This window comes from Equus asinus, chromosome 2, assembly GCF_041296235.1.
Source record: "Equus asinus isolate D_3611 breed Donkey chromosome 2, EquAss-T2T_v2, whole genome shotgun sequence".
In the NCBI taxonomy this organism is placed as follows: Eukaryota; Metazoa; Chordata; class Mammalia; order Perissodactyla; family Equidae; genus Equus; species Equus asinus.
Window position 1 is genome coordinate 153,451,510 of NC_091791.1, and position 20,607 is coordinate 153,472,116.

At 37.9% G+C, this 20,607-nt stretch overlaps 1 protein-coding gene across 6 annotated transcripts in view; it reads left to right on the forward strand.

Moving 5' to 3' along the window:
- The window catches only part of ZNF106 (zinc finger protein 106), a 59,321-nt gene that overhangs the window by 23,553 nt on the left and 15,161 nt on the right, over positions 1–20,607 (forward strand). For all 6 annotated transcript variants that reach the window (XM_014857305.3, XM_070503031.1, XM_070503015.1 and 3 more), the window contains 11 exons: positions 3,499–3,699; positions 6,581–8,764; positions 9,807–10,440; positions 11,688–11,757; positions 12,602–12,756; positions 12,841–12,901; positions 13,364–13,693; positions 15,585–16,365; positions 16,726–16,781; positions 17,369–17,514; positions 19,156–19,290. In XM_014857305.3, coding sequence (XP_014712791.3) covers positions 3,499–3,699; positions 6,581–8,764; positions 9,807–10,440; positions 11,688–11,757; positions 12,602–12,756; positions 12,841–12,901; positions 13,364–13,693; positions 15,585–16,365; positions 16,726–16,781; positions 17,369–17,514; positions 19,156–19,290 — 4,753 coding nt within the window. The remainder of the gene's footprint in view (positions 1–3,498; positions 3,700–6,580; positions 8,765–9,806; positions 10,441–11,687; positions 11,758–12,601; positions 12,757–12,840; positions 12,902–13,363; positions 13,694–15,584; positions 16,366–16,725; positions 16,782–17,368; positions 17,515–19,155; positions 19,291–20,607) is intronic.

Consider the following 20,607-nt stretch of genomic DNA (forward strand, 5'->3'; position numbering starts at 1 on the left):
AAGCAGGTAGTAAGGAAAGATGGCTGACAAAACTATAAAAAACAAAATCTCAGAAATCATTTACTTACCTGCAACATTTAGTATAGTGATAAACTGTCATCACTAGTTTGTACCATAGGGACAAATAGTTATCAGCCATTCTTCTTTTTTCTTCCTATCATGAGTTTGTGATCATTTTCTCTGGATTTCATGTTTAATTACTGGCTTTCTGATGTTAAAGCTTTCTGTTCTCTTTATATTTTGTCACTGTAATGTTTGGTTGTGATCTAGTTAAGAAATGTAGAGAGCATATTTTTTCGTTTTTTTTAGTGTAAGCTTGATTGAGAAGTAACGTGTCTTAATTGGTTCACAATTGTCGACATCTGGAGCATTTCCCTATTTTTTCCTAATATACTTCTTCAGATGTGTGGGCTGTAAGTAATTTCTACAGATAGATGCTATTAAAAAGTCACAAACCTTTATTTATCGACCAGCTGTTGTGGTATAGTTAGAGCAAGCTTAATAAAGAAAAGCTTATGGATGGAATATCTTAAGGCTTTGCCTTTCACACAGGAGAGGAAATTGTGTGGTAACAGGATGGAGCTAATTTGGGTCCTCCTTTAAACGCCCTGAGGAAAATTTTTGCCTTTATTAGTTAAGGAATAAAGCAGTACTTTTTTTCCCCAACAGTTACTTTATTTATACAAAGTAGTAAGTATTTTAAGTGGTTATTGATAAAGAATTAGAAAACAGCACCATTAAAATATTATTTCATTTGTTACTGCCTTTTTAAACATGTGGTTGAGGAAGTGTGAGTGAGTATTGTGTGTGGAACGGGGAATATACTTGCCTCCAGAACAGACATGTTTGAGTTTTCAAGAGATGTGGTTGACCTACCTTGTTTTTTCCTAGAGAAATGTGGATTCTCTCTTCTCTCTTTCTGAAGTTTCTTGTAAAGCTTATCTCTCTGGTTTTTTTTTTTTTTTAACTAGATTTCATTTATAAGAATAGTGTTAGAGATTTCTGTTTTTTGATAAATCATTTTTACTGTTAACTTTTACGTTGCACTGACTGCCTGTACCCTTCTGGGCAAGATCCCTTGAGATGTCTTTCTATCAGATAGCTTTGGAACTGTGGTTAGTATTCTTTCTTACAAGGAAAGCAGAAATATCTTAAAAATCTGTTTTTGAGTGTCTGTTACATGTCCAACATATGCTTGTGCTTTGGGGGTTGCAAAGTGTGTGGGTTTATGATTATGGATGTTTATTTTTAACAGAGTTAAATACTGTCTGCTTTGCACTCCATTCCTTAATATTTTAAAAAGTCAAATGTGACCTTCCAGTTATGTCTTTAAAGAGAGAGGGATTTTGATGGTTTGGATATGAGAAAAATTCTCTGTGTTTTAGAAGGGTAAAATTAGGGATTTTATTTAAGAATACCTTTTCGAATCATATCCCTGGCACTGCAGTGTATAATTGAGCATTCTGTGAGTTTTTAGATAGCAGAGTGGGCTGAAACAAGTTCCATAGTTTTAGAGAGCTTAAAGCCAAAAAGATTTTCTAACCAGAAAATTGAGTTGATTCAAATTTTTATTATAGCATAAATTATGTATTCTAGGGTAGTGACAGTTTTCAGATTCTTCTGATGCTGCCCAATGCGGATTGATTTATATTTATATATTTTTAACTTATTTCTGTGTTGCCGTGAGGTGAGGCCTGTTTTCTGTTACAAATTAATGTTCCCTTTGGATGAGCTCCCATAATTTTAATTGCTTGGGAGAAGAGTGACTATCCCTGGTAAACTGGAGAAAGTTGAGGATTATTCTTCAGTATATAAATGTAGTAAGTAAGTGGAAGACTCTCAGTGAAAATACTGTATTTAAGTTTCTGGAGGATTAGAATGAATTAGAATATTGACATTTAGGGTAATCAGGCAATGATATTTTCAGGGAACCTAGTCAGAACTCATTAAAATAAATCTTAATATCAAAGACTATATTGTATCTAGAGCATTTGAGGTTACAAAGTTCAAAAAAGGTGAAAACTTACAGATTTTTCCCATTTTGCCGAGATGCTTTCCATGATTCTTATAAAGTAAAAAACTGTTTTTTGTTTGGTTTGGTTTTTTGAATTTACTGGGCATTATTTGTACCTTGTTACCCTAGACAACTGTAACCAAATTCTTAGCATGGTGCCTGGAATTTAATAGTTGCTCAATAAGTTTTTTTTCTTTTTGAGTAAATGTTCAGGTGATCTGTAACAGAAACCATCTTCTAGTAAATGAAGTGCTTAGTTTTGAGAGCCTGTTCTGGTTAATGGATGATGAATTCTTCCATGTCTTGGTAGAGATATGTGAGCATGTGAGGGGAAGATGGAGCGTGTTGTGTGTTTGTGTGTGTCTGTGGGTCTGTCTGTCTAATCAAAGACAGCATGTCTTTTTGTGCTGATTTTTAAAATATACGTTGGCATAGTAAAAAATATCACTAGTATAAACCCAGGACAAATGGTACAGAGTTAAAGCAATTTGGATTCTTGAATGGATATTACTGCCCATTCATTACAACTGTGGCTGTGATGTTCCGATGTTTCTTATCAATGATTGCATAGACAGCTGAACCAATCAAGGGATTTCAGGAAGTTAAAAAAACAGTTAAATAATTCATCTACTACAGCTCTGGACATTGATTCAAGACTTTGACTTCTTAAACTGGCCAAGTGTGAGATTTACCATTAAGTGTGTAAAGTAAAAGGAAAAAAATTCCACCCAATTTTCTTCCTTGACTAAGAACGTGGTTTTGCTTCTCTCTAAACTACAGCATTTTCTGAAACTTGAGAAAAACCATTTGCCTCGCTCAGCTGTCAACTTCCTACAACTGAAATGCTTTCCATTCCCTTTAAAATAAGCTCTTCTGAAGCAGAATGTAGATCACATGTATCATCCAGACCAAAAAAGTTTGCTGAGACTGCTCCTATCATTTGCCCTGGGGTCCGGAATCTTCACATTCCGGGCAGAGCTCCAGCTGTTCCAGTCTAGTTCCCCGGTTGGGATTGGCTACGGTGCCTACTCTTTTCTCCACCCCTTAACTTTCACTGGGTGAAAGCTCTTGAGCCAGAGATTAAATGTGAGCACTGTCACCAGGTTTTCCGAGTGCAGCTGGCACCATGGGTGTGCTCCAGAGCAACTCCCGTTTGCTCTGAGCCCCCTGCCCTGCCTCCCCTTTCACCATGTTTCCTCTGGCAAGATTTTAAGTACAGCAATTCAAGAAGATTTCTCCTCCTAAGCTACGTTATTCTGAAGTGTATTGCCTCTTGATTGCTGGAAAAGAATCTTAAATTCATTTCAAAAATAACTTATGAACAAACTTGTTAAAAGTGATGAAAGGAGCATTGAAATTGATTAGCACTGATTTTTCACTGTGCCAAAGTGTGCAGTGTCTTTCAGAGGAAACTATAACAGATCTGGTGAGTGTGCCATGCCAGTGGGGAGAATTGAATGTCCCTCATCTCCCTCTTTCCCTAGGGACAGTAGTCATGAGTGCCGAGTGTGCGGGGTCACAGAAGTGGGTCTCTCTGCATATGCAAAGCACATTTCTGGCCAGTTGCACAAAGATAACGTTGATGCCCAGGAAAGAGAAGATGATGGAAAGGGAGAAGAAGAGGAAGAAGATTATTTTGACAAGGAGCTCGTTCAGTTAATAAAACAAAGGAAAGAACAAAGTCGGTGAGTAATGATTTTGATTTTTAAAACCTTTCTGAAATGGAATATGGTAGAGAATACATTTTCCATTTCCATACTTTCTAGCCTATAGTTTTCAAACTTACCTTAGTTATAAAGTTTAGCTTGAAGTTGCTATCTTATGCATAAAAGGTCGATGGAATCCTTTTTTGAACTCCTGTACTATCTGCTTTAAAAGAAAACAAACTCAGTATTGTCCCTGCATAAAAGCTAGCTAGAGTTGCTGCATATCTGAAATTTTTACTGTGTTGATAACTATGTTTAGAACTGTTTTTATTGCTTCCAGATTCTTTTGGACACCAATAAATTGTTTTTATTTGATATTCAAATTATCTAGTGGAAAAGTATTAGTGTATAAACTTCATTTGAACATATTATGTAGTATTTCTCATTACATCCTTAAGAAAAAATATTTTGCTTCATGTGAATTATCATAGTGCTTCTACCAAATTTGATTTATTCCTTTATTATTTAGTGCTTCAGTAAATATTTATCGAGTAAATTTATGTTTATTTTAAGTTTGACAGTGTCAAAATCACTTGAGCAATGTAAGTTTTTCAGCTTGTGCTACATAATTTCAGACCTACATAATTCAGGTATTAGGCTTATGTATTTTTGCCTTACTGATTTGTGGTCTAAAGAGTTTAATTAATGAAGCAGAAATTTTCAGGTATGAGTAAAAAAGAGAGATAGAACCAGTTATGAGGTGGGGTAGTTTTTCAAGTCCTAAGACTAATGAGAAACATTTCAAAGTCTGAAAAAAGATTTTAAAGATTTTTCTTGAATACTAGTTATACCTGGTCTGTGCTTTGTTTTTAGTTAGAAGTTTAAATATAAAGGGGAAGTAGTTTTTACCCTATATGCTAGAGGTTTTTTGAACAAGTCTTTGAAGGAGACTGTGTTAGTCTTAAAATGTCAGTAGCAACATGGTCTTCAATCGCTCAGTTGTTTAGTCCTTCAAATGACATTCTCACTGCTTTCAGTAGAGCTGTAGTTTATTCTTGTTTTAGGGTGTTGGAGCCTCTGGGAGACTAACTTCTATTTTTGTTCTTACACACTTATGTCATTGTTAACTTGTCTGTGTAAATGACTAAACATTAAGTGAGAGGGTGGAAGAGCTTCTCAGTAAATCAGACCTTCGTATCGTAGTTACTATTTGTTGAGTATCTGATACGCCTCTTTGGTGAGTTCTTTAGAAAGTCTTCTGCTTCATGAGATTTTTTCTTTTTCCCTTCATGTGGTTTTTAATTTAGAGTGTTCTTTCTGGGCTGTGGGCTTAGCTGCATGCTCTTGTCCCCTCGATCCAGCCAATTCTTAGTGGTCTAGGAATTCTGCCTTGTGACTGATTTGTTGCCCAATTCTCCTCCCATTTGTGGATCACATTAGTATAGCAAGTCAGTGATCTTCTTGGATGTCAAAAGTTGCGTACCACTTAGAAGCAAAAGATAAAAGCAATTTGGTTAATGGTGGTACAAAAATCCTGCAAGTGTGCGTAATAGCACTTGTCATTTGGGGAATTAGGCTTTCCTGTTTAGAAATGGCTGTAATTCATAATGTAAGTGTGGATGTTTGAACTTTAAGGTAAATTAACGTGTGAAAAAAGAAATTTCAGTTTGTTTCCAAAATCTTATAGACATAAGAAGCTTTTAAAGTCAGTGTTGGATTTAGGATTTAAGTCAAGTTCAGCAGAGGGAGCCCAACTGTGGAAACTTTGTTTTGGGGTTTTCAGTCTCTCACGGCCTAGTGGTTAAGAGTGTAGACTCTGGAGTGAGACTCGCAAGGTTCAGGTCTCTGCCATACCAATTACAGGCCGTCTTACTCTATGCAAGATACTTAATCTCTCTAATCCCCAGTTTCCTCATCTAAAAACAGTAATAATAAGAATCTTCAGAGTTGTGAAAATTAAATGAGATAATCTATATAAAGTGCTTAACATTAAATGCCTGACAGTAGGTACTGAGCAAATTTTAGCTAGTGTTACTCAATTTTTTGAGCACCTACCACATGGTAAGCACTGTACTAGCCATACCATAGGCAGTTTGTAGAGGAAAATGATTTTACACCTATTCTGTGGTGTTTGCTTAAATTTATTCACATTTCTTTGGGCTCCTTGTGTAACATGAATAGTTGAAACAGCTGTAGCTTCTTTATAAAAACCTCTAGCTCATGGAGTTCCTTATAGCACTTACTGTGGGTGCCACTTATTTAAGTGCTATTTTGCTCCTGCCTGTGACCGTATTTCCTCAGCTAGGTTGTAAGCCCTTTAGGAACAGAAACTATACATGAAATTTTCTTTTGCCATTAACAGTCATTGAATGTGTGTTTGAGAAAGTGTTTATTAGTGAAAGTGATTATGCAAAGTAAAATCTTAACCATTTAAAATAGGTTAAGAAACTGGGTTTTTCAGAAAGAACCAACAACTGAAGTCACGATATTAAGAGCAGCTGAACTTAAATTGTATTAACTGTGATAACTAACCATCACTGTGCAACATAATTGTTCTTATTTTCAAAAAGCTGCATAATGTAAAAATAGCAACTGCATAGTAGACAGGGGCAAAATCCCAGGACATGCCGAGAAAAAGAAGGTCAGGAAAGGGAAAGTAGTATAAATGTGTCAAATTTTTAATATTTCTGGTATGACAAGACAAACAAGATATTAATTTCTAAGTCAATAAATTATGAAATATAAGTAATTATATCATTTAAGATATGAAAGTGACCACTATTAGAAATAAAAATAGACTCTTAGTATATATTTCTAAGTAACAGGGGAAGGAGGTAGTGGGGATGTTTGGTGGGTTATACCTTTAAAGGGAACCTCAGAATTCCTTTAAATCACTAATGAAAAACTGTTTTTCTTCCAGACAAGATGAACCTTCCAATAGCAGCCAAGAAATAAACTCTGATGACAGGCGACCCCAATGGAGACGAGAAGACCGAATCCCTTACCAAGACAGAGAGAGCTACAGTCAGCCAGCATGGCATCATCGTGGACCTCCTCAGCGGGAATGGAAATGGGAGAAAGATGGCTTTAATAATACTAGGAAAAACAACTTTTCACATTCTTTGAGGAATAGTGGTGGACCAAGAGGATGTTCCGGGTGGCATAAGGGTGTTGCAGGAGGCTCTTCAACTTGGTTTCACAACCATGGTAATTCTGGAGGTGGTTGGCATTCAAATAGTGGAACAGTAGATTGGAATCATAGTGGTACAGGAAGGAATTCCAGTTGGCATTCTGAAGGAACAGGTGGCTTTTCCAGTTGGCATGTGAACAGCAGTAACGGAAACTGGAAATCCAGTGTACGTAGCACAAATAGTTGGAATTACACTGGCCCTGGAGACAAATTTCAACCAGGCAGAAACAGAAATTCTAACTGTCAAATGGAAGACATGACTATGCTATGGAACAAGAAATCTAAGTCCAACAAATACAATCAAGAGAGATATACTTGGCAGAGGCAAGAAAATGACAAAGTTGGTACAGTTGCCACATATAGAGGTCCTTCTGAAGAATTTACAAGTGATAAATTTCTTTCAGAAGGCTTACTCGACTTCAATTTTGAGCAGCTGGAAAGCCAAACCACTAAACAAACAGACACCATACCTTCCAAAATTGGTGGGAAGAATGGCAGTGTAGCAAGGGAAAAGCTCCGTCGCTGGACTCCTTACCCTTCCCAGAAGACTCTGGATTTACAGTCAGGAATGAAAGAAGTCACTGGTAACAAGTCAGAAATGATCGATAAGCCTTTGTTTGATTTTAGCTTGACAAACTCAAGAGCACAAGAGCCCCAAATCAATGAAACAAATAATTCCCCAACGCGGAAAACTCAAAGAGAAACACATACAGGATCTCTTAATCACAAAGCCGCTTCTGACTGCACTGCTTCCTATGAGGTGGCGAGAGAATGCCCCATTACAGAAAAACCTGAACAAGAGCATAACTTAAATAAGATACCATTATTAAAATCCCCACTCCTTCCAATTCCAGTCACTAAATCAGTTCCTCAAAAGCAAGAGCTAAAGAATCCCTCAAAAAATACCAAGACGAATTCTTTTTTTCCTGGAGAACACTCAACTCCCTTGAACAAACCCACTGTGGAAGACAATCATGGTCCTTCTTACATATCCAAATTGCGAAGTTCAGGTCCTCATGTTTCAAAAGGGAATAAAAGTATATTTGGCACTCAAAGGGAACCTGATGAAAATTTAAGTGATACGTTACAAAAAGCCAAAGAGGTGCTACAGTGTCATGAATCGTTGCAAAATCCACTTCTCAGCGCTTCTAAAAAGACCAGGAACTATGCAAAAGCAGATAGGAATGTAGAAGAATCTGAGAAAGGATCTTTGAAGATTGAGTTTCAAGTACACGCATTACAAGATGAAAGTGATGGGGAGATATCTGACACGGAAAAGCATGGAACGAAAATTGGAACCCTGGGTTCTGCAACTACAGAAGTTTTATCCTGCAGTGCTCACACTGCTGATGAGAAAGAGGGGGAAGACCAAAACCTGAACACATCTAGAAAACTATCCACTTCCCCATGTAGTTCGGCAGTTCCCCAGAAAGAATCTGAGTTACAAATGACATCTGCAGCCAGTCCACACTCCGGCTTACTGCTAGAGTTGAAAAGCTCTCTAGAAGATGCACAGGCTGATGACCCTGTAAAATCTCATGCACCTTATGAAACAGAAGGCTTTGAGAGCACGAGCTTGGATGCAGAGCTTCAAAAAAGCGATATGGGTCAGCCCTCAGGCCCCCTGCTGCCTGAACTGAGTAAGCTTGGCTTTCCTGCCTCGCTCCAGAGAGATCTAACCCGGCACATTAGTTTGAAGAGCAAAACTGGAGCACACCTGCCAGAGCCAAACCTCAATAGTGCTCGCCGCATTCGCAATATTAGTGGTCATCGAAAGAGTGAGACAGAGAAGGAGTCTGGGCTAAAGCCAACCCTTCGGCAGATTCTAAATGCGTCTCGGAGAAATGTCAACTGGGAACAGGTCATTCAGCAAGTAACCAAGAAAAAGCAAGAGCTAGGCAAAGGCTTACCCAGGTGTGTGCCTCTTTTCAGTGTCCATTTCTCTCTCTCTTTTTTAAACTTACTCTTGGCCCTAGTCACGAGAATTCTACTTGTTATATTTAATTAAATGTTTGCAGAAATATACATTGTAGATGTCTGGTTTAAATATCAAAGAGGGACTGCTACTCTATATAGGTGGAATAAAGTGTTCCCTACCAGGGAATTCAGGTTAAAAAGAAGCACACTCGCTTCTGGGAAAAGTAGCACACCTACTTCATAGAAAAAAATAATCAGAAATCCAGCACTTTGGTTTTAGAAAGTGACAGCGTAAAAAAGTATGTTTATAAAATCTGTCTCTCTCTGGATCTGAATGAGCGGTACAACTTTTGAGTGTTACTGTTCTCTTTACCTTTTACTTAGAACCTCTGGATAGTTACCTTCTGTATTTACTCCGGGCATTGTATTTGTGATCACAAAATACTTTCTCTTAAGCAGTTGTGTAATATTTTGGCTTTTCATTTTATGTTGAGTTACTAAACTTTTTGGATGGTAAAGCAGTGTTCAACATAGGTTTGCTACTTGAAAATCATCCTGCTATATTATAGTTATATAGCCCTCCAGGCTTAAATTTCTCTCCTCATTGAAATAATGTATTTCTTGTGCCGTCTTTCCCATGACTTGTGAGTATTATTGAGGTGATGAAATTCTTAGCATGGTGCCTGGCACTTGTGAATGCTCAGTAAACATTTTTGGTTTTGGTTTGTTTGCTCTTAAAAATTACCTATTTATTATTGAAGATTTAGAGCTCCATATTAAATAAAACTTTCAATTTTTACTCCCTCAAATGCATTCTCATAGCTGTATACAAATCTCTAATTTAATACTTAAGTTACAATGCTTAGAATGTAGTTATTTACTTTATGTCTGGAACTCCTATTAGACTGAGCTTCTTGAGAACAGAAACCATCTCTATTTATATTTATAACCTCAGTGCTTAACAGAGTCTGGCACATTCAGTGATGCCCCCTCCTCCCCCGACCATGTCTGATTTATGACTTTTTCTTTCTTTCTTAAGGTTTGGCATAGAAATGGTGCCTCTAGTTCAAAATGAACAAGAGGTCTTGGATTTGGATGGGGAACCTGATTTGTCCAATCTAGAAGGATTCCACTGGGAAGGTGTTTCCATTTCTTCATCCCCTGGGTTGGCAAGGAAGCGAAGCCTTTCTGAGAGCAGCGTCATCATGGACAGGGCTCCTTCTGTGTATAGCTTCTTCAGTGAGGAAGGTACAGGCAAAGAAAATGAGCCGCAACAGATTTTTTCACCCAGTAACTCACTGAGGGCTGCACAGAGTCAAAAAACAACCATGGACCTCAAGCAGGAAGTGACACCTCTGGCTGCCTCCTTAAGAACAGGTGAAAGGGCTGAAAATGTTGCTACTCGACGGCGACATAGTGCACAGTTATCCTCTGACCATACAGTTCCTTTGATGCATTTGGCAAAAGACCTGAACAGCCAGGAGAGTTCTACATCACCGTCAGAGAATCAGAATGCCCAGGAGAGTAATGGAGAAGGAAACTCTTTATCATCAAATGCATCCTCAGCCCTTGCAGTCTCCAGTTTGGCAGATGCAGCCACAGATAGTAGCTGTACCTCTGGTGCTGAACAAAATGATAGTCAGAGTATTAGAAAGAAACGAAGAGCCACTGGAGTGAGTATGGTTCCCTGTGCTTTTTATAGAACATTTCGTATGGTGACTTGGCTATTATAAGATTTAACTGTTTAATTTTTGGGGGGCATCTGGGGTTGGAATACTTTGGAATAGAAGATTTGTGAGGCTTTTATTTTCATAGTCTTATTCTGCTGGTTTTCACTGAGTAATTCTACTAAGTTAAATGTAATTGAATATGAATGTACAGTACTAGGAAAATATGAAGTCATCTCTAAAACTAGTCTCCAAGCCACTGATTCTTTGTATCACCTGACCGAGGAGTAAGCCACGTCTTCAGCTGTCATTTGATCTGTTTTCATGATGCATTCTGTGCTGCTGCTGAGGAAAGGCATTCTAGTGTTGGATTTGTATTTGTAGGGCATGTAAGCTTGTTGGACCCAGGACTACTGCACTTAACACTAAGGTAGTTTTAATACTATGAGAGGGCATCTATTTGAGCATAGTCTTAGAAGGATTTTTAGTCTCTTTTATCTGTTTTTGTACCTCAGTTATCCAGCCCGTCCCTTTGAGAATCCATTCCTTTACTGACACCAATTCTCTTCTGACATCCCGGTCGCTAATGTTGCTTAATCCTTTTAGGAAGTCTTTCTGAAAAGAAAGAGTTGCTGGTGGTGATATAGTCGGAATTTGGTGCTGTCAGAAGATGGGCTGTTTCCTTTAATACTGAGGCAATATAGCAGAATAGTTAAGGGCATGTGTTGTAGACCTGGGTTCAAATTCCAGCTCTGCCCCTTTGAGCTAGACACTGTAGTGGATGTTGTTGAATGAGAGATTGTCCTGTGACAAAGCTAATATCTTGGGGCCTGTCTCATAAACTGTTTAGCTTTTTGTTGTGAAGATTTTCTTGCTGAAATTTAAAGTAGGAATTATGCCACAATGAAATCAGATATCTGTGTTACTGGCTTTGTCCATACTTCTGTCTCTGCCCTGCTTTACCAAGGTGAAATGCTTTGCCTAAGCCCCATTGGCTTTACCATTTCTAGGATCGTAGGAAAGTACTTGACCTTAGAGTCTATTTTTTTTTAAATCAGATAAATTCATTCAACTAATATTTGAGATGCTACTATGTACATGAGACTCCTGCTATCCTGTTAGAGATCGTAGCAATAATGCGGAATAATGTATGACTATCTTAGAAGTCTTTTTTCTCCTCCTGGATAATGACCTTTACATATTTTTATAATTTAAAATAATTTAATATTATTCAATTTTCTTTATCTCCTCAGGATGGATCTTCTCCTGAACTCCCAAGTCTTGAGAGAAAAAATAAAAGAAGGAAAATTAAAGGAAAAAAGGGTATAGTACAGAATATTCTGGCAGAGAGAAATTGTTCTTATAGGGAGGAGTCAAGCATGACCTCATTTTCTGGCTGGGGCAACTGTGTATCATTTGTAGAACTAGAAAATTCCTTGAGAGCATTTGTTCGAGTAGAGGAAGATGAGTTCCCTTTTGGATCCTTTGAGTTAAAGGACCTTAGAGACACCTAAATAGAGATATCCAGTTGGTTGTTGGATATGTGAGTCTGGAGTTTAGGGGAGAGCTCTTGGCATATTGAATGGGAAAAAGAAACATAATGATGACAAACACATACACATAGTAGAACATTTTATTTCAGGTAACTTAAATGTGCAATTTCAAAGCTATATCTTCTTCAGGAAGACTTCTCTAATCAAGAGAACTATATTATGTTAACTAATAGACTAGAATAATTATGAATTGGGAGGAGAGTGCAAGCAGGCCCAGTCTAAGATCTGGGGCCCAATCTAAGCAAAAGCCTTGGGTGAAGAGGGTGGTAGATAAAGGAAGAATGGGAAATGAAACCTATGATGGTTGATTTGCCTGGGACAAAGATTTCACTTGGAAGGGTAGCAGTGGGAGATGGTGATTAGGTAAGAGGGTATCATGTGGTAGTACACTTGAACCTATGAGGTACCTCTATCTTACCAGTTCTCACTTTTGGTTTCTGGCTCTCACAACATCGGGCTTGACTACATGATTTGTGTGATTTGATGAGTCTGCAGTGACCTATTGGGGAGAAAATAAAGGCTTATCCTAGATAATTGATGTAGTTCCACCTCCTAAAGAGCTGTTTGATAGCAGTCTCCAGTATTAAAATGAGCCTTATGGGTTCTTTTGGCAGAACGTTCTCAGGTTGACCAGCTGCTGAATATTTCCTTAAGGGAGGAAGAACTAAGCAAATCGTTGCAGTGCATGGATAACAACCTTCTGCAAGCCCGTGCAGCCCTTCAGACAGCGTATGTTGAAGTTCAGAGATTACTTATGCTCAAGCAGCAGGTAACAGCAGATGGAACATACAATGGAGATGGCTTATCTCTGAAGTTGGTTTTCAAAATGCTTAACAAAGTATTTTATTTTTAGATAACTATGGAGATGAGTGCACTGAGGACCCACAGAATACAGATTCTGCAGGGATTACAAGGTATTTGGAGAGAATCTGATGGATTTATGTCCTCTGTAGCTTACTTTTTTCTTCTCTATAGAGAGGAATTAAAGTAGTCATGAAAGTCATGATTTCTCTCATGTCTCCTTGATTTCATCCTTCTACAGAAAGGCCTGTGAGACAGTACATCCCCATAATGCATAGCAACAGAGACAGTATGTTACAAGAAGAACCTTTGGTTAGGAATCAAAAGACCTGGGTTCAAATCTTGGCTCTTCCATTAGTATCTATATCACTTTGGATAAATTACTTAAAATCTGAAAAATTGGAATATTAGTGCTGGTATCCTTGGTGGTTGTATAGATATGTGAAAATGTAGTTGGAAGAATAATGAGGGGCCATAAAATTCTCTTGTAATCTTTAAAAATACAAATTGGCTCAGAAATGAGTGACTTTTCAGATACATTTTTGCATTTGTGTGTATGTATTTTCCCATTCTAGAAACATATGAACCTTCTGAGCGCCCAGACCAGGTTCCCTGTAGCCCTACACGAGAACAAAGGAAGAGTAGATCTCAAACATCTGCTGATGCCATGCTGCTGCCTACTCCCTTTTTCCCAGTTTTTCTGGAGCCTCCATCTTCTCATGTCTCTCCATCTCCTTTCCGAGTAACCACATCTCCTGCTTTCCAAGCCCATGGCGTGGTTCCCGCTCCAGACTCATCGGTTCAGATTAAACAAGAGCCCATGTCTCCTGAACAAGACGAGAATGTGAATGCTGTGTCACGAGGCTCTGTTTGCAATGCCTCCAAGGAATTACTGCAAGCCAATAGTATGTAAACTTTTCTCTGGGTTAAGGGCAACCCTGTAGTGGGTCTGGGGCAATTTTATAATAGTGATGTAAAGTCGTACTTGCCTGTCAAAGCTAAAATTATTACAGTTAATCTTTCTTGAAGTTTCCTTCCATCAGGAGGATTTTCTAAATAACTTTTCCCTAAATCTGGGATTACTGAATTGACTTTGTATTAGCACCTAAAATGTTCCATTTATTAGGATTGGTGCAGAATTATTTGGTTTTTGTGAGATAAATGGGGTTCTAGTTGTTCAGTCAATTTTCTAGATAAGGTATATCCTCTGAATTTCTCAGCTCTTAACTGTCTTTATCATCTAAAGTGCAAGCCAGGATTAATATAAGCCTGAGAGGCAGGTGGCCATGATGAAAGGCAGAGGCCTGAGGGGTTTGGAATCATCTAATAGGAAGTTGGGTGGTTTTGAGAAATAGCCAGGGTTTTTGCTCTTTTTATAAAATAACACTCATCTGGTTACCATTTGAGAATAACTTCTAAGCTATTTAAAATCTTATCTGAAGTTTGTATAACCACATGGTAGTATATTGGAAGTTTAGTAAAAAGTGAGCAAAGAAACTGGCATTGTGTGAGTTGAGCAAAAACGAAGTCTGAAGAATTAACCTAGATTTTGCTACCTGTTGCAACACTAATCTAGATATCTATATCAAATGTATATTAGCTTTCCTATTGAATTTTGTTACCGTTTTTCCCCCCAGCGTCCCAGTACGTAGTTGTACATCCTAGTTGTAGGTCATTTTAGTTCTACGTGGGATGCTGCCACAGCATGGCTTATGCGCACTGCATAGGTCTGCACACAAGATCCTAGCCAGTGAACCCCAGGCCACCGAAGCAGAGCATGTGAACTTAACCACTTGGCCAGCCCCAGAATTTTGTTACTTTTATGTGGATAGTATTTAGTATTTTTTAAAAAACTAGTAATGAAGCATTATAGCCACTTTTTAAGCTAATATTTTCAAAAATAGCTTTTATTAGATTTCTTTTTTTGATTGCAAAAGTAATTTCATGTTCATTGTAAAAAATTGGGAAACTATAAAAATATAGATGTTATTTTGTTATATATTATTTCGGTCTTTCTTAAATCATAAATATTTGTGTGTTTACATGTAGACTTTATACAAAGAACAAATCGTAGCCTATTATAACCTGACTTTTTTCTGTTTAATATATCATGACCATTTTCCTGTGTCATAAAAATAATTCATCTAAAATATTTTTATTTTATTAATTGTATAATACTTGAGAAGTTGCATAATAATCTGGATATACAATAACTTATATAACCTTTATTTAGGTTTTTTCGTTTTTTAATATTCTGTATAGCACTATATAGTATATATTTTTGAGTATGTCTGTTTATTTCATCAGTGTAAACTCTATCAAGTCAAAGAAAATAGACATTTTTAAGTCAGCTGACTTTACTAGTTAGCTAAATGGGATGATGTACAGGTAAAATGCATAGTGAAAACTTCTAAGAAATGAAGACGAAAGCAGTTTAGTTAAGTAGATATTTAAGTGTCTACTGAGAATAAAAACAATGCTTTGTGGACATTTCAAAGAAAGAAAGAAAAAAGATGGATAGAAACAATCCTTTCCCATAAGGAGCTTTTGTAGGGTATGACATGCACGTTATTTGTGAGATGAATGCAAGGCAAAGTGTAGTATGTACTGTAATAGGAATTTGTGTCGATTTGGGGAAGCCGAGGGGTGAGACAGCAGCTTTAACAGTCATGGTTTAGTTAACATATTGAAATGTCATTATTTGGTAGAGATTCAATCAGAGATAAATAATTGAAGTTTATGACTATAAATAGCAGACATAAAAAAAGATGCAATTTTTTTTTCTTCTGAATTCAGGAGAGATCAATGACAGTTGTCCAGTTTATCCAGTTATTGCTGCAACGTTGTCCTTGTCAGAGCTAACAGAAAGTTTCCATGAGCCTAGCCAAGAACTGAAGTTTTCCGTGGAGCAGGGAAATGCCAGAAACAGAGAAAACATTCCCTCTTCCCAATCAGCTGGTCTTCCTAGCATAAGTAAAGAAGACGAAGAGCCAGCCAAAGGTAACAGTGGGTCTGAAGCCTGTACCAGTTCTTTTCCAAGGTTGTCCTTTGCCTCAGAAACCCCTTTAGAGAAGGAGCCCCACTCTCCAGCTGACCAGCCTGAACAGCAGGCAGAGTCCACTCTGACATCAGCTGAAACTAGGGGAAACAAGAAAAAGAAGAAACTGAGGAAGAAGAAAACTCTACGAGCTGCCCATGTTCCTGAGAACAGTGACACTGAACAGGACGTATTTTCTGCTAAGCCTGTGAGGAAAGTGAAAACTGGAAAGTCAACTAAAGGGGGGAAAGTCACAACCTCCACGTGGGAAGATAGCAGAACTGGCCCAGAACAAGAGAGTGTCAGAGATGAGCCGGATAGTGACTCATCTCTAGAAGTCCTAGAAATTCCTAATCCTCAGTTAGAAGTAGTAGCCATTGATTCTTCTGAATCTGGAGAAGAGAAACCAGACAGCCCATCTAAAAAGGATATTTGGAACTCCACAGAGCAAAATTTGATAGAAACTTCTCGTTCTGGTTGTGATGAAGTGAGCTCCACCAGTGAGATTGGCACACGTTATAAGGATGGCATCCCTGTAAGGTAAGGATGTGGTGTTGGTCCAATCAGAACAGCTTTCATCACCATTCTTCGTTTCTTAAAAAATAGAACTTTTTGTTATGAATCAGAATTTTTAAAAGAATCAAATTTATAGAAAATTAGTAGGGATTATGGATATGGAAGAATCAAACCTTGGTGGTAGAGATTTTCTGCTTTTTCATTTGTGTTGTAAATATTTACTTTTATTTCCTTTCATATAGAAATTTTGGATGGAAAACTGATCTCTTATATCACTGCTACTTACCCATTATTTAGAACAAACCTCTGAGTCAGGAAAATGTAAGTTTTACTACCTGTCCTGTTCACACAGATGCTAAGAAGACTTTTGCTATTATTTTGTAGTGTGGCAGAAACTCAGACTGTGATCTCCTCCATAAAAGGATCAAAGAACTCCTCAGGTATTTGGTTTTCAGTTTTATTTAAATTAACCACAGAAAACAAGGCTAGAGCCAGGGTTTAAATCTACTTAAATATGCTTATAGAACATGGGGTGGGGGTTATCACCAGGAAGATAACTTTGCCCAGCAGTGATGGTATCCCTAAAGCCTCAGATCCTGGCTGCTCAGTTTCTTACTTACATCTCTCTTGTCTGGCTCTCTTATCTGTTCAGCACGTTAATATTAAGGTTTCATTGGTTCCAGAGGTTTTTGTTTGAGAAGAAACTGCTTAAAGAATAACGCCTTGCTCAATGAAATGACTGGCAGCAGGGGAGACTGGATGTGGAGAAATGTTTGGTACCTTACAGATATCACTCAAAAGCTCATTATGTTAATGTCTTTTTCTTAAGTGAAAGCCCTTCCTCCCCGCCTTTTCTTATTATGAAATCTTCATAACGAAGATCATTAATGAAGAATGTGGTGTTTCGCTAGGGGAACTAGGTTTCAAGGAGAATCCAGAGACCACTTTGTTGTGTAATGGTTTTAATTTTTGAGTATCTTTTCAGACACAAGCAGACATGTCTCTGAAACATATACTTGTTTCCTAGAAATATCTTCAGAGCCAGGAGATGATGATGAGCCCACAGAAGGGAGTTTTGAGGGGCACCAAGCTGCGGTGAATGCAATTCAGATATTTGGGAACTTACTGTATACCTGTTCAGCAGATAAAACTGTCCGAGCTTATAATCTGGTGGTAAGTTGATGTATCAATTTGAATGTTTATGGTTGATTGCAGGTTTTAGAACTCCAGCTCTCACTTTCTTAACCCATATAGGAACTTATTTGCTGTCCAGAGATGAAGTGGGCTTTAGACTAACTTTAGATCAGTTGGATCCAGCGGCTCAGCAGGGTCACTGGGGACTTAATTTTATTTTTTTATTTTTTTATTAAAGATTTTATTTTTTTCCTTTTTCTCCCCAAAGCCCCCCAGTACATAGTTGTATATTCTTAGTTGTGGGTCCTTCTAGTTGTGGCCTCCGCCTCAGCGTGGTTTGATGAGCAGTGTCATGTCCGCACCCAGGATTCAAATCGATGAAACACTGGGCCACCTGCAGCAGAGCGCGCGAACTTAACCACTTGGCTGCGGGGCCAGTAAGGTGGACTTAATTTCTTTTTCTCTCCACTCTGCCTTCTCTGGTACCACCTTTTCCTAAAGCTAGTTTTCCTCCTACTTACAGATAGATGCTAGGAGCCACTGGAGTTTTTTTTTTTCCCTCTCGCCACCGAAAAAGGGTCCTGTGCTTTACTCCCTGAACAATAACTTGCCAAAGGGAGATGGGATTACAACAGTAAGCTTGGGCCATCAGGTCCCAGCTCTGGAATTGGCGATGAGGTCAGTCGCATAGCTGCTACATAGTAGAGGGGGACGGAATGAATACTGGAGAAGTATCAGAGGAGGCATTTCCCTTGGCAGTTGATTACTTATCCAAATTATTAAGGGAGCAACAGTCTTCCACTACCCCACACTTAGTATAATCTGATGCTTATTACTCTTCATTTTCATAGAGTGAACTCTTGAGTTTTGAATTTGGTATATGTCAGACTAATTCTGTTTATCAAGGATAGCCAAGAAACTTTAGGAACACTCTGTTGCCTGAACAAACACCATGAAAGTATTTGAAATTGCTGAAGTCCTTGAAAATCAAAAGGTTAGACAAGGGACCAAGAAAATGTGTTTGCTCTAGGCAACAGTTGTATAAATTCCTTTAGCCTAACGATGTGAGGGGCAACAGGGATGACTGAAGGAAGGAAGCAGTGGTACCAGAAAGTGTGAGTGTAAGATTTGGGAGATTGGCTCTAATTCTAAATTGTAAGGTGGGTATGTATGTATGTACATTTTAAATAGATCTCAGGATGTGTGCGGAGATAAAATTTAGGATGTTCCTTTATGGAACCACACACCTGGACCACTAGGACCTGTGGTGGCATCTGACAGTCTTTGAATATTGTGGAGCATTCTCACAAGCTACTAATCAAATGCAGGAACTTATCTGGGTAATTAGCTATAGTTTGGATTTGCTAGATCTTTGGTCCGTATGTCGGAGAGCTTTGCTGTAGGCATTAATTAAAATTCCGATCTATCTTGTAGCAAATTGCCCTAAGTACTTTTTGGTGTGGTTCAGCTAACATAGTTGCAGGTAGCTCACTACATGTGACTGTTTGCTGGGCATTCAGTGAACAGATATTTACTGAACACCTTTTGTGTATGAGGCACTGTTCTAGGCTCTGAGGATAGAGCAGTGAACTACGTGTTGTAGCATCTTTTTGTTGAGGAAATGTGTTATCTAATCCTTTTATATTCACAACTAATGATCTGATCTGTGCTTGACTTTAGAGTCGGAAGTGCATTGGTGTCTTTGAGGGTCATACCTCCAAAGTGAACTGCCTCCTGGTTACTCAAACCTCTGGGAAGAATGCTGCCCTTTACACTGGTTCCAGTGACCACACCATTCGCTGCTATAATGTTAAGGTAAGTGGGTCCAGAGAAATCAAAAGTGCTAATACTGAACTGCTTGATTGTATGTACTGTGTAGAGTGGAGACACTGAGACAAACACTTCATTCTGCTCCCCTTTTTCTCTTTTGCTTCTGAACCTATTTTAGTTCACTTGTATAACCCTTAGTAGAAATGAAGCTTATGAGAAATGAGTGTTTTCTGTCTGCCTCCACTAGTATTTTTTCATTTACTACTATTAGTAATAAACCTCCCTTGATCTTTCCCACAAATATTACTCCTGATTTTTATTTTCACATCATATGCCAAAATTAATCCTAGATAGAAAAGAGAATAAAATGTTTAAATTTTTTAAACTTGAAAACTTAGAAGTGGATATCTCCTCTGAGAAAGAATTTTCTAACTCTAAATGCATTGAAAGAAATGAAAGAAAATTTTTTGCATAAAAAAATGTTCTTAATTTCTTTAAAAGACTTAATTATTTGGAGCAAAATTTATAATATTAAATCATTAGGTTTTTAACATGTGGATGGAATATGTGTGATAACAGGAACACAAAGGAGAGGGAGGGAATGGAGTTGTGCTGGTACAAGGTTCTTATATTTTATTGGGAATAAGTCACTATTAGCTTGAAACTAGAGTGTTATACTTTAAAGAGGTAATCCCTCAAGTGCTGGTTCACAACTTCAGCATGCGTCAGATTAACCTAGAGAGCTCGTTAAGATATGTATGTAAAATATGTACCACTGGACCCTACTCAGTTTCTAATTCAGTAGTTTTGGAATAGGGCCCAAGAATTTACATTTCTGACGTGATACTGATGCTGCTGGTCTGTTGTCCACACTCTGAGAACAACTGCCCTAGAGCAACCACTAAAAGAATAATGCAGAGAAATAGAACTAAAAAATTGAATAGAAGAATTCAAATTGCATACTAAAAAAATATTTGTTTAATAGAAAACAAGGCAGAAACGAAAAATGAAACAAATTGAAAGCAGGTAGCAAATTGGAGACCTAAATCTAACCATATTCAATAATTATATTAAATGTGAATTAACGCTAACATCAAAAGGCAGAAACTGACTACATAAAGGAGAAGTGTCAAAGTCTACGCCATCTGTAAGACACGCACTTTAAATTCAAAGACATGAGTAGGTTGAAAGTAAAAGAATGGGAAAAGATGTACTGTGCAAGTAGTAACAAAAGGAGCTGGAGTGGCTTGTTACTATCAGGGAAATAGACTTTAAGACAAGGAGTACTGCTAGAGACAAGGGTGGTAGTCCATAATGATAATAGGGTCAGTAACAATTATGTAGCAATTATAACAATACAAC